The following is a 13964-nucleotide window of genomic DNA, read 5'->3' as shown; positions in this document are numbered from 1 at the left end:
GAAACTGGGGACCATACTTTTAAGATAAGGACTTTTAAAAAATTGTTTTAACTTGAGATATAGTTGCTTTACAATTAATTTCTACCTCACAGCAAAGTGACTCCGTTATATATATAATTTTTTTTTGTATTTTACATTATTTATCACAGAATATTCATTTTAGTTACCTGTGCTATCTGACAGAACCTTGCTTACCCATTCTACTTACAATAGTTTGGAACTGCTAACTCCAGACTCCCTTCCCTCCCTCAGCAACTACAAGCCTGTTCTCTGTGAGTCTGTTTCTGTTTCGTAGATAGATTCATTTGTATCATAGTTTAGAGTCCACATAGAAATTAGATCATGATATTTGTCTCTGTCTGACTTCACGCAGTATGACAATCTTTAGGTCTATCCATGTTACTATTAATGGCATGTCACTCTCTTTTATGGCTGAGTAGTGTTCCGTTGGATGTTCATGCCACGTCTTCTTTATCCGCTCATCTGTCCATGCATATTTAGGTTGTTTGCATGTCTTGGCTATTATGAATAGTGCTGCTGTGAAGACAGGGGTGCGTGCATCCTTTTGAATTACAGTTTTATCCAGATATGTGCCCAGGAATGAGATTGCTGGATCATACAGCAACTCTAGTTTTTGTTTATTGGGGAACCTCCATACTATTTGCCATAATGGCTGCACCTATATTCCTACCTTATATTCCTACCAATAGTGTAAGAAGGTTCCCTTTTCTCTACACCCGTTCCAGCATTTGTTATTTGTAGACTTAGGTTAAAAAATTTTAATAATGAGAAAAGAAGCTGGCCATGTTAGTCATGCTAGCAGAAAGGAGGAATTCAACAAAGCAAGGCAAAGCAAGTGTGGGGTCCTTAGAAATGGTTTGGGATATTGGAGGGAAACTGTATTCCTTGCTGTGAGGGAAAGATGAGAATCCAGTTGTCATAATGTGAGAAACCCTTCAATTATGACATTATTTTTTACTCATAACAAGAACAGTAATGTCCATTAAAGAAAGAAAAGCACAAAGAAGTTAGTAACTTCCCAAGGTTACATAGCTAATAACTACTAAGTCAAGATTCAAACCTGGGCAGTCTGGCTTCAGAGTTTGTTTTTAACCAGGATTTTATACTGCCTTCACCCTACCAAGCATCAGTTTTCTAAAATATTTAAAAAGGAAAAAAGGCAATAGTAATAGTATTTACTGCATAGAGTTATTGTGAAGGTTGAATTTAAGACGCAATATAGTGTTTAGCATACAGTAGCCCCACTGAGTACCCACTCCAGTACTCTTGCCTGGAAAGTCCCATGGATGGAGGGGCCCGCTAGGCTACAGTCCATGGGGTCGCGAAGAGTCAGACATGACTGAGCTACTTCACTTTCGTGCACTGGAGAAGGAAATGGCAACCCACTCCAGTGTTCTTGCCTGGAGAACTCCAGGGACAGAGGAGCCTGATGGGCTGCCGTCTATGGGGTCGCACAGAGTTGGACACGACTGAAGCGACTTAGCAGCAGCACACTCTGAAATATGGCTGTTTTTACCATCATGTTCCTTATTGTCCCTTCTTGCATCCAAGAATTTTGCCTTTTTCATCATGAGTGTATGAACATGATTTTATTTTTCCATTTTACTAGTCATTCCAGTGCTGAATCCTGCCATGTTTGTGCCCTGAACTCTGTTGTAGCTGTAACTCAAAAACTGTAAATGAATGAATAGATTTTAAGAGGTAATGATAGAAATGGCATCTTTCTCCCAAAGGAAGCTATGGCTCCTGCTTGAAAGCAAAGCACAGATTTCCATGTTTGTGTCTGCTGAGCAGGTGGACGACTCCTCATAGAATCAAATGCTCTATGAAGAGTTTGAGAGCCAGGTGTCGTGCTACTTTGGGAAACTACCAGGAACACTGCCTGGGTGCCCAGACACAGCTTTCTCTTTTTCTTTTTTCTTCTAGGATTTGTGCAAGTGGATGATGGCAGAAAGATTGTGTTTGTTCCGGGATATTCTGTACCATTAACCATAGTAAAATCGGATGGAGGTTATACCTATGATACATCTGACCTGGCTGCCATTAAACAAAGACTGTTTGAGGAAAAAGCAGATATGATCATCTATGTGGTGGACAATGGACAGGTAAGTTTGTACATTTGTGTCCGCTTGCATTGTCTGTTTGGAGGTAAGGCAGTACGGTGAAGCATTTGGCACTCAAAACCCTGTAAATTTTCCTCAAAGACAGAAATTCAGAAAAGTGATATGAGAGAGAGAGCAGGGTTTGAATTTGGCCAAACTTGTACACTTCTCAGTTTTCCCACTTGTCTCTGTAAACTAGGAAGGATGTTCCCTTATTCTCATATATAAGGAATAAAGAAGAGCTTCTATAACTTTACTTGCCTTAACAGGTTAGTGAGTGATTTGAATTTTACAAATCTTTATTCCTAAGTAGAAGAGCTTTAAGTCATTTCTTAAATTAGAAAGCTTAGCAAGTAACTTTCTCTTTCTATTTCTTTATAGTCCTTACACTTCCAGACAATATTTGGTGCTGCTCAAATGATTGGTTGGTATGACCCTGAAGTAACTCGAGTGTCTCATGCTGGATTTGGTGTGGTGCTGGGGGAAGACAAGTAAGTCTGGAAATGTGAAGGTGGTAACAACATACCCGCCCCCAGAATTCTTTAATGGAGACCATGTCATTTGATACCATAGTCTGTATATGCTGTAGTGTGTACGCAGCCAAGCTGTTTTGTACCTGTGTCTTATCACTGCCAGAGAGTGTAGCCTTTTAGGAAGAATTGAGAAATTTTTACATCTTCCATTTAATATTGTCTTAGGATCACTTAGTTATTTCATTACCACATCATTTTTGATTTGGTGACATAGCCTAAATTCTGCCATCACATAAAAGTGGGTGATGTTTCTAAAAGCTTCATGAAGTAGCTCAAGATGCTTAACACGCCAATGTGCGAAAGTCCTAAGCATATAAAAGGCAGGCTAAGCATATAAAAGGCCTAGCCCCTACCCAAATAAATGTCAGGGTATTTATTTTAAATGTAAGGTTACATGCAGACAGAATACCTTAGATCAAACATAATTCTGTATAGCTGCACTTATTTTGTGATTGGAAGACACCTGGTCCTGAAGGTATTCATGGTCCTAAGAAAGTGCTAAAAATCAAATGCATGAGTTGAGTATTGCTTTATAGTGTCTTATTTTCCTGTTTTGTTTTCTTTTGACATTTAGATGATTATTCCTACAATTGGAAGAAAATTACCACATTTACTTTTTATGTCTGATATTTATCACCAGTAGTTATATGTTAGCATTTGTTTATCATGTAATGGCTAGAGGATTTTTTCTTTTTTGTGTGTGTTTGTTTGTTTTGTTTTTATATAATATATTTTTTTATTGAAGGATGATTGCTTTACAGAATTTTGTTGTTTTCTGTCAAACCTCAATATGAACCAGCCGTAGGTATACATATATCCCCTCACTGTTGAACTTCCTCCCTTCTCCCTCCCTCTAGGTTGATAGAAAGCCCCTATTTGAGTTTTCTTAGCCATACAGCAAATGCCTGTTGGCTATGTTACTCTTTCCATACATCTCACCCTCCCCCCATGTCCACAAGTCTAGTCTCTATGTCTGTTTCTCCATTGCTGCCCTGTAAGGAAATTCTTCAGTACCATTTTCCTAGATTCCATATATATGTGTTAGAATACAATATTTGTCTTTCTCTTTCTGACTGACTTCACGCTGTATATAGGTTCTAGGTTTATCCACCTCATTAGAACTGACTCAAAGGCGTTCCTTCTTATGGCTGTGTAGTATTCCATTGTGCATATGGACCACAACTTCATGTATTTATCTGTCGATGGACATCTAGGCTGCTTCCATGTTCCAGCTATTGTAAACAGTGCTGCAGTGAGCAATGGGATACACGTGTCTTTTTCAGTTTTGGTTTCCCCAGGGTATATGCCTAGGACTGGGATTGCTGGGTCATATGATGGTTTTATTCCTAGTGTTTAAAGGAATCTCCATACCGTCCATACTGGCTGTATCAAATTTACATTTCCACCAACAGTGCAAGAGCATTCCCTTTTCTCCACACCCTCTCCAGCATTTATTGTTTGTAGACTTTTTGATGATGGCCATTCTGACTGGTGTGAGGTGATATCTCATTGTAGTTTTGATTTCTCTAATAATGAATGACGTTGAGCATCTTTTCATGTGTGTGTTAGCCATCTGTATGTCGTCTTTGGAGAAGTGTCTGTTTAGGTCATTTTCCCACTTTTTGATTGGGTTGTTTGTTTTTGTGGTATTGAGTTGTATGAGCTGCTTGTATATTTTGGAAGTTAAACCTTTGTCAGTTGTTTCATTTGCTGTTGTTTTCTTCCATTCTAAGGGTTGTTTTTTCACCTTGCTTACAGTTCCCTTTGCTGTGAAAAGCTTTTAACAGGTCCCACTTATTTACTTTTGTTTTCATTTCCATTACTCTAGTAGGTGGGTCATAGAGGATCTTGCTTTGGTTTATGTCATTGAGTGTTCTGCCTGTTTTCCTCTAAGAGTTTTATAGTTTCTGGTCTTACATTTAGCTCTTTAATCCGTTTTGAGTTTATCTTTGTGTGTGGTGTTAGGAAGTGTTCTAATTTAATTCTTTTACATGTAGCTGTCCAGTTTTCCCAGCACCGTTTATTGAAGAGGCTGTCTTTGTTCCGTTGTATATTCTTGCCTCCTTTGTCAAAAATCAGGTACCCATAGGTGCATGGGTTTATTTCTGGGCTTTCTGTCTTGTTCGATTGGTCTTTATTTCTGTTTTTGTGCCAGTACCATACTGTCTTGATAACTGTAGCTTTGTAGTATAATCTGAAGTCAGGAAGGTTGATTCCTCCAGCTCCATTCTTCTTTCTCAAGACTGCTTTGACTATTCGGGGTCTTTTGTGTTTCCATATGAATTGTGGAATTTTTTGTTCTAGTTCTGTGAAAAATGTCATTGGTAATTTGATAGGGGTTGCATTGAATCTGTAGACTGCGTTTGGTAGTATAGTCATTTTCACAATATCAATTCTTTCTACCCTGGTTATATTGTTTTAGATATCTGCATTCATATAATTATAGTGTCCTACACCATAAAAAAGAAAAACTATCAGTGATAGCTAGCCAGTGGCATCCTACCCTATCTTAAACATTAATATTAAAATGCTCAAATTCAGACCTCCCTGGTGGTCTAGTGGTTAAGACTCCGAGCTCCCACTACAGGGACGTGGGGTTCAGTCCCTGGTCAGGGAAGTTACGCGTGCCGTGGAGTGTGGCCAAAAAACATAAAATGCTCAGATTCTGCCATCTATTTTTTTAGTGAAGTTTTCTTTTTTAAGGCTTTGTACAATAAATCATTTTATCGTTATTTTGATCCCCTGCCTGTGTATTGAGCACCCACTGTGCATGGCATCGGCTGGGTGCTGCACAGTGTGTGCATGGAGACAGCATAAAACACGTCCTCTTTCCTGAAGAAGCCTGTCCTCCAAAGCAGAGCAGCTCCCTTTGGCCAGGCCCTCCCAGAAGAGCTAATGACTTTCTAGGTCTGCAGTGGGTATTAGGCATCTGTCTTTGAAAGCTCTTTTTGATATTCAGCTCTACGTCCCTCTCATTAGAACCACTAGTGAGAGGAGAGGACCCACACACATGAAAAATAAAGATTCAAGGCAGGCACAGGTAGGGAGTAACAGAAGAGACCAGATTTTGCCAAGTGGAGACATTAAGGAAGGCTTTCTTAGCATTTTGCCCAGGCTTTATGATGGGTATCATTTCATCACACAGAAGATTTGGAAGTTGTTGAACTCTCAAGGATGGGCGGCGATGACATAAGGAAAGCCTGGGGAATCATGTGGTTTTGGAATAATAAAGGAATTTAATTCCGTAATAAAGGGCAAGATGATCCCTTTTAAAGGCAACTCTGAGCATACAACTTTAACAGGAAGTATCACAGGCACTTTGGCAGACTTTGTGTTCGATAGAAAAGCATACTTCCTTTGTATCATTGTTGGGATTGAACAGTGTTTTTAATTTAAAAGAAAAAAAAAGATTAAGTATCTTGCAAACTTATTTAATAGGTAAAATTCAGTTTTCATGAGATGTTTTTTAATAGTGCAGTTGCCCAGGGCAGTGCTTATCTGTACTTTTGCCCCATCCACAAAGATTCTGATTTCAGTGGGTATGAGTGGGGCCCTGACATCCAGTTTTAAAGTTCTTAGGCTGATTTTAATATGTTCTTAGGGTTGGCTACTGCTAAAAAGGTGGAATTACTAGTTAGGAAAATGCAAGTGAGATTCCAGTTAAGAATTTCCTCCCAAGCAATTCTAGAAGCGAAAGTATTATTAATTAATAAGGCAGAACAACTGACCCAAACTTCGTGTTCAGGAAAATGAACAAATTAACAGATGCCTTCTTTCTTCCCTTTAGGGACTGTATTAAAAATGGATATGTAGAGAATGCTATTAGGAGCCTAGAGCATAGAGTGCTTGGGGCTGAGGGTGACAGATGAGAGACATTTGGAAGTGTCTGCTTTCTTTTGTCGTCCGCCCTGGTTATCAGCTGAATAAGGTGGTATCAAACCTCAACTTTCAAAGATGTCTGAGTTGCAAGGTCTGCTTCAAAATCTGTTTAATCAGGACATTTAAATTTTATTAGGAAGAAGTTTAAAACACGATCAGGTGAAACAGTGCGCCTCATTGACCTCCTGGAAGAAGGACTAAAACGCTCCATGGACAAATTGAAGGAAAAAGAAAGAGACAAGGTAATCCAAAGACTGACTTGTATATTGTGTAGCATGCATTTTGTTGTGGTTTTTCATTTTTGTTTTTATTGAGAGAACTGGGAGGTTTATAAGCAGTCAGTCAACTTCTGACAGGCTTATACCTCAGGTTTATTGCAGTTTGTTTCATGAATTGCTGAGTGTTTATTGTGAAGATATAGTTCTTAGCTATTACAAAAGACCATGGCCTTTTCTTCCTTTGTTAATGTGGCATAGAATCTCTGCTGCTGCTTGGCAGTTCACCTGTCACTGCTTTGAACCAATGACAGGAGAATACTGAAGACTGAGGCGGTTTGAGTGAATAGCCTACATTAGTGTACATCTGCTGAGCTCCTTTCTCTGGGAGCATTTGAAGAGTCGTCATTAGCAGTAAACACTGACCACGCGAGGCTTCCCTTGAGCCCACAGAGTAGGCAACATGATGGCCTTTCATGGCACCCTTAGAAAGGACTGTGGTTGGATTTGTGTGAAATTTGGATGAACTGCATCAAAGTGGGGAAAAAAAATTTTTTTAATATAGAAATAGATAGAGGTCAGAGATTGAGTCAAAGGATCTTAGGTCTTTTACATTCCAGCAGTCAAATAGAATGAACATAACTACTGTAAACAGAAGAGTAAAATTATAGAAAGAGACGCAGAATAGGATTAAATGTAGACATGAATGAGCAAAAAAAAAAAAATGGTTCTTTGAGGACATACTCTGGTTTGGTTTGGGTAGATCACTGATAATCCAGAGAGCATGAAGGCAGGTTCTCTAAGGGAACATTCTCCCCACCTGTTCCATTTCCATTGTTCGCAAAGTGAAACATGAAATTGTTTTTCATTCTGTTTCCAGTTGGTGGTTGTCAAGTATACCCAATTGGTATCTCCAGAACGGTTTTGCCATTTAGTCCTGGCCTAGGTATAAGTGGCACAATCAGATGAAAAGTGGAAAATTTAGTCACTAATCAGTTTGTTTAGTCTGCATAGTAACAAAAACTGCTTTAACTCTTTATTTGGCTATTTCAGCTACTGTTTTTTAATCTACATAGAGTAAAATGTAAAGCTTGATGAATTTTTACACACACATATATACATGCTGCTGCTGCTGCTAAGTCGCTTCAGTCGTGTCTGACTCTGTGCAACCCCATAGATGGCAGCCCACCAGGCTCCGCCGTCCCTGGGATCCTCCAGGCAAGAACACTGGAGTGGGTTGCCGTTTCCTTCTCCAGTGCATGAAAGTGAAAAGTGAAGGTGAAGTCGCTCAGTCGTGACCATGCTAACATCAACCAATCAAGTTATATCTCTTTCACCCCAGAAAGTTTCCTGTCACCTTAGGTCATTTTTGTTTATTGGAGGACTTTAAATGAAAGCATAAAGTATGTGCTGTTTTCCAGGTATATCAGTAGTTCATTTCTTTTTACTGCTAGATAATAGTAGTAATGTGTTTCTTCAACAGAAGGACATTAGGGTTGTTTCTGTTTGTTGACTGTTACGAATAAGAAGCATTAATAATTTCAGCATTACTGTTCAAGCCACTTTTTGGGTACATGCACTTTTCTCTTGGATGTATATCTAGGAAATTGCCAAGGAGAGGTTATAAATGTTATATATTCCCATCACTAGTACAGTTGTTCCAGTTGCCCTGTATCTTTCCACATGACTGATTTTGTGAGTCTTATTTGAATAGCTTTTCTGGTGAATATGTATTAGCATCTCATGGGTTAAAATTTGCATTTCTCTAATGAGTAATTATGTTAACTGTTGCTTATTGGTCATCGGGGTCTTTTCCGAATATGTTCAAGTCTTTTGTGTCGTGTTTTGTTTTAGACCATCCCTTTATATTTATCCACATATTTACACTTTGCTGTGAACTTTATTCCTCCTTGCAGTTTCTAATTGCCTAGGTGTGGTTTGGAGAGGGAAGTAGTATTTCCTTCTTTCCTTTGTATTTATCTTGCTTGGAGTTGCTGAGTTTTCTGAGGGTTGGGTTTCTCATCAGTTTAGGAAAATTCTCAGTCATATCTCTTCAAACATTGCATCTTTGCCCCATTCTGTTGTAGAATCTAAGTACATATATTATGTTAGAACTTGTGACTGTGTCCCAGAGTGTTTTTCACTTTTTTTTTTTTTCACTTTTCTCCTCTATATGCTTTATTTTGGATATTCTAAATACCTTAATCATAGTTTTCCATTTTGAAATAATTTCAGATATAAAAAATTATAAAATAGTACAAAGGACTCCCATGTCAGCCTCCCCAAATGTTAACATCCTATAGATGTAGTGTGATTTCAAAACCAGGAAATTAACACTGCTACAGTACAGTTCACTAATCTGCAGACCGTAGTCAAATTTTGCCATTGGTCTTTTTCTGGTCCAGGATCACATGTTGCATTTAGTCTTCATGTTTCCATAATCTTTTTTAATCTGGGCAGTTCCTTGCTTTTTCTTTCTCTTTCATCATCTTGACACTTTTTGTCAGGTTTTCTGTGGACTGTCCTGCAGCTGGGTTCATCTAGTATATCTTCGTGATTAAATTCAAGTTATGCAGTCTTAGGAAGATAAGTTTCCTTCTCATGTCATTATTTCAGGAGGCACCCGATGTTGATATGTCTCATGATTGTTAACATGAATTTTGATCACTTTTGTTACAGTGATAATATCAGTTTTCTCCATTGTGAAGTTACTGTTTTTCCTCTTTGTAATTAATAAGTATTCTTTAAACGATTCCAGACTTTTAAAAGCAGTATCATTAATTTTATTTTTGGCTGTGCTGGGTCTTGGTTGTGGTGCGTGGGCTTCTTGTTGCTGTGGTTTCTCTTGTAATGGAGCATGGGCTCTAGGGAGCGTGGGCTTCAGGAGTTGCTGTGCAGCCTGTGGGATCTTCCCGGACCAGGGATCCAACTCGTGTCCCCTGCATTAGCAGGCAGATTCTTAGCCACTGAACCACCAGGGAAGCTCCAATTGCAGTCTTTAAAGCTGCTGTGTTTCTGTTGTTTGTATTGTCTTGTTCCCCCTCCCCCTGCCTCACCTCCTTGGTTTTAAAGTCATTTCATCTGACGTGGTGAGTAGTTCTAGATAATGTCATCTTCCTAGTTAAGTTTTCTGGCTGACAGCACACAGCTAGTTGTCTTAATGAAGTCTTTGTGTTGATGCTCTCTGGAGACTTCAAACAGTTGCTTCATATAATCTATTCAGCTTGTAAGTAGTCGATTCTAGTGGAAGGGGTTAGTCTGCTTCAGGCTGCTGCATCATGTCCAGACTGGAATCCTCACCTACTTACTTGACCTAATAATGCTTCAGAATATGACCAAATCTACCAAGACAGTGTTAGTTCTTTTCCAGTTCTTGACAGCCTGTTTTTATTCCAGTTAATTCAGTTCAGTTCAGTTCAGTCGCTCAGTCGTGTCCAACTCTGCCACCCCATGAATTGCAGCACGCCAGGCCTCCCTGTCCATCACCATCTCCCAGAGTTCACTCAGACTCATGTCCATTGAGTCTGTGATGCCATCCAGCCATCTCATCCTCGGTCGTCCCCTTCTCCTCCTGCCCCCAATCCCTTCCAGCATCAGAGTCTTTTCCAGTGAGTCAACTCTTCGCATGAGGTGGCCAAAGTACTGGAGTTTCAGCTGTAGCATCATTCCTTCCAAAGAAATCCCAGGGTTGATCTCCTTCAGAATGGACTGGTTGGATCTCCTTGCAGTCCAAGGGACTCTCAAGAGTCTTCTCCAACACCACAGTTCGAAAGCATCAATTCTTTGGCACTCAGCCTTTTTCACAGTCCAACACTCACATCCATACATGACTACTGGAAAAACCATAGCCTTGACTAGACGGACCTTAGTCGGCAAAGTAATGTCTCTGCTTTGGAATATGCTATCTAGGTTGGTCATAACTTTTCTTCCAAGGAGTAAGCATCTTTTAATTTCATGGCTGCAGTCACCATCTGCAGTGATTTTGGAGCCCCCAAAAATAAAGTCTGACACTGTTTCCACTGTTTCCCCATTTATTTCCCATGAAGTGATGGGACCAGATGCCATGATCTTCGTTTTCTGAATGTTGAGCTTTAAGCCAACTTTTTTACTCTCCTCTTTCACTTTCATCAAGAGGCTTTTTAGTTCCTCTTCACTTTCTGCCATAAGGGTGGTGTCATCTGCATATCTGAGGTTATTGATATTTCTCCCGGCAATCTTGATTCCAGCTTGTGTTTCTTCCAGTCCAGCGTTTCTCATGATGTACTCTGCGTATAAGTTATATAAGCAGGGTGACAATATACAGCCTTGACATACTCCTTTTCCTATTTGGAACCAGTCTGTTGTTCCATGTCCAGTTCGAACTGTTGCTTCCTGACCTGCATACAGGTTTCTCAAGAGGCAGGTTAGGTGGTCTGGTATTCCCATCTCTTTCAGAATTTTCCAGTTTATTGTGATCCACACAGTACCTGACACTAATTTTGTTTCCTATAACCTACATCAAAATATTCTATGGAATGAAGCAGATTAAAACTAATAAATGGTGCTTTCATTTCATATCTACTGAATACACTGGGAAAAAAGTATTCAAGCTGACACTTCATAATTCATAACTCAGGTTTCTCATGGAAGCATTCTCTGTTATGCAGAGCCGATGAGTTTTATTTTCCTTATTCCCTTCCCTGTAGATTGGCCTGTTTTCCTACCTCAGTGTTGATGTTCATTGCAGTTCACTGATTAAAGACCGTTAGATGCTCCTTGTGCTGGGTGTGCTGTGCTCAGTCGTGTCCAGCTCTGTGCAGCCCCATGGACTGTAGCCCACCAGGCTCCTCTGTCCATGGGATTCTCCAGGCAAGAATCCTGGACTGGGTAGTCAGTCCCTTCTCCAGGGGATCTTCCTGACCCAGGGGGCGAACCTGCGTCTATTGTATCTCCTGCGTTGGTAGGCGGGTTCTTCACTAACAGCGCCACCTGGGAAGCCCTAGATGCTCCTTACCACCATCTTTTGTCTATGAGATGGTGGAACAAAACAAGGATTGGTAACTTCTGACGTATTTTTTGTTTTTCCAAAAGGTCTTAACCACAGAGGAATTGAAGGCTGCTCAGACATCTGTTGCTTATGGCTGTATCAAATATGCTGATCTTTCCCATAACCGGCTGAATGACTATATCTTCTCCTTTGATAAAATGCTGGATGACAGAGGAAATACAGCGGCTTACTTGTTGTATGCCTTCACTAGAATCAGGTAATTGGGGTGCAGCATTTTTTATTTTGAGTCAAATGATGATTTCTAGTTGGGATCAGTCATTCCTTATTACATGTTTTCAACGGAGAAGAATATACTTAACAAAGGGGAATGATGGCTGTTACCTGATTTTTCAGGTCGATTGCACGTCTGGCCAATATTGATGAAGAGATGCTCCGGAAAGCCGCTCGTGAGACCAAAATCATTTTGGACCATGAGAAGGAATGGAAACTAGGCCGGTGCATTTTGCGGTTCCCTGAGGTTCTGCAGAAGATTCTAGATGACTTGCTTCTCCATACTCTGTGTGATTATATCTATGAGCTGGCAACTACTTTCACAGAATTCTATGATAGCTGCTATTGTGTGGAGAAAGATCGGCAGAGTGGTAAGTGGCTCATCCAGTCATCATATTGAGGATTGGGCACCAACAGAGGCATTCATTTGAGTTAGATGTGGGTAATTTTCAGTTTATTTATGGAAACCCCCCACACCCAATTTCCCCCTAGTTACACAATAATCCATATCATATACAACAGACAGAATTGCACTGGCTCTAATACAAGCATAAATGGAATTCTTAAACAGACTCATTTCCCCACCCTCAGCCACATGGGATGGAACCATAAAACCCGAAAGAAACAATTGGAAGGTCACTAGAAATAGGACATTTCCAACAAAAGCAATGTGACTGATAGTCAGAGAGTGAGTCTTTGGGTTCTTGATAATGAAAACTGCCCTTGGAGGAAAAAAATAATACCTATTTTAGGCTTTTTGCTCTATCGTGTTACATAGTTAATGAAATAGACTGAACTAATGATTAATAATACAGCAAGTAGGCATTTCTGAGAGTCATGCTTGAGAACTTAAAATTTCATTAGGAAAAAAAAAATCATTGTGTTTAAAGTTCATTCAGACCATGAAGCCTAGAACAGAATTTTAAAAAAAGAAAAAGATAAAATTACAGTCTAGTAGTGCAGGCTCTATATCTTTTATCAGTTAAAAATAGATTTCTTGAACAGAACACCTTTATTTCTTAGATTCTCTCTCTACAGTTTAGGTAAAGATGATTCTAGTTAAAGCCCCCAAAACATCTGAGTTAGGCTATTTACTTCTCAATAAAGTCCAGAAATAGCATAGATTTTTTAACAGTGATTTGTAGAAAAAGTAATTACTCTCTTTCTCTGTATTCTCAGGAGAAGTCCTGAAGGTGAACATGTGGCGTATGCTGCTGTGTGAAGCAGTTGCTGCTGTCATGGCTAAGGGGTTTGATATTCTGGGAATAAAACCTGTCCAAAGAATGTAATCCTCCTAAGGTTTGAACACTGTGTGTTTTCACCAAAGCAGCCATTAGCATTGTTTGCTTTTTTACAATCATGTGGATACAAAAACAAGTAAAAAGAATTTATCAACTATCTATAGAACTTGTGGTTGTCTCTCACAACTAAACTTCTGAAAAGCACTTTCACTAACTTTAATTAGATAAGGAGTCCCATTTATTGAGCCCTAATGTAGTCCCCAAGAACACAACTTTCACTGCCATTTATTCTGGAGAAACAAATGCTTAATATACATGAATGTTACTGCACTGTGCTGCTTCCAAGGGTCTCCATGCTCAAAGGAGCCGTAGATATGATCTTAATGAATTATGACCATAGCCACCATTTACAAACTGGTCTGTACAGAGCCCGTATCCACAGCATAAAGGATACCTTGGGAATAAATATCTAACCAAATAGAGAATAGCAATAAGAAGACAATTACGAAGAAGCCAAGTAGAAGTTCTAGAGGTGAAAAGTATAACTGAAATTAAAGATTTGCTAGAGGGGTCCAACAGCAGATTTGAGCAGGTAGAAAAAGGGACTTGGAGAGAGGCCAAATTTAAATTATACAGTCTGAGAAAGAATTACATCAGTGCTTAGAATGAAATTTTTGACAAATAAAAAGAGACTAAGATGACCTTTAGGACACTAT

At 39.4% G+C, this 13964-nt stretch overlaps 1 protein-coding gene across 1 annotated transcript in view; it reads left to right on the top strand.

Annotated features, from left to right (window-relative positions):
- Window positions 1-13408, top strand: part of RARS (arginyl-tRNA synthetase) — a 28650-nt gene extending 15242 nt beyond the window's left edge. The window contains exons 10-15 of the mRNA XM_005683378.3: window positions 1948-2126; window positions 2505-2614; window positions 6672-6777; window positions 11821-11993; window positions 12131-12378; window positions 13187-13408. Of these exons, the coding sequence (XP_005683435.1) occupies window positions 1948-2126; window positions 2505-2614; window positions 6672-6777; window positions 11821-11993; window positions 12131-12378; window positions 13187-13296 (926 nt within the window). The 3' untranslated portion in view covers window positions 13297-13408. The remainder of the gene's footprint in view (window positions 1-1947; window positions 2127-2504; window positions 2615-6671; window positions 6778-11820; window positions 11994-12130; window positions 12379-13186) is intronic.

The sequence above is a fragment of the Capra hircus genome, chromosome 7 (assembly GCF_001704415.2).
Source record: "Capra hircus breed San Clemente chromosome 7, ASM170441v1, whole genome shotgun sequence".
In the NCBI taxonomy this organism is placed as follows: Eukaryota; Metazoa; Chordata; class Mammalia; order Artiodactyla; family Bovidae; genus Capra; species Capra hircus.
This window is presented reverse-complemented; position numbering and strand designations above follow the sequence as displayed.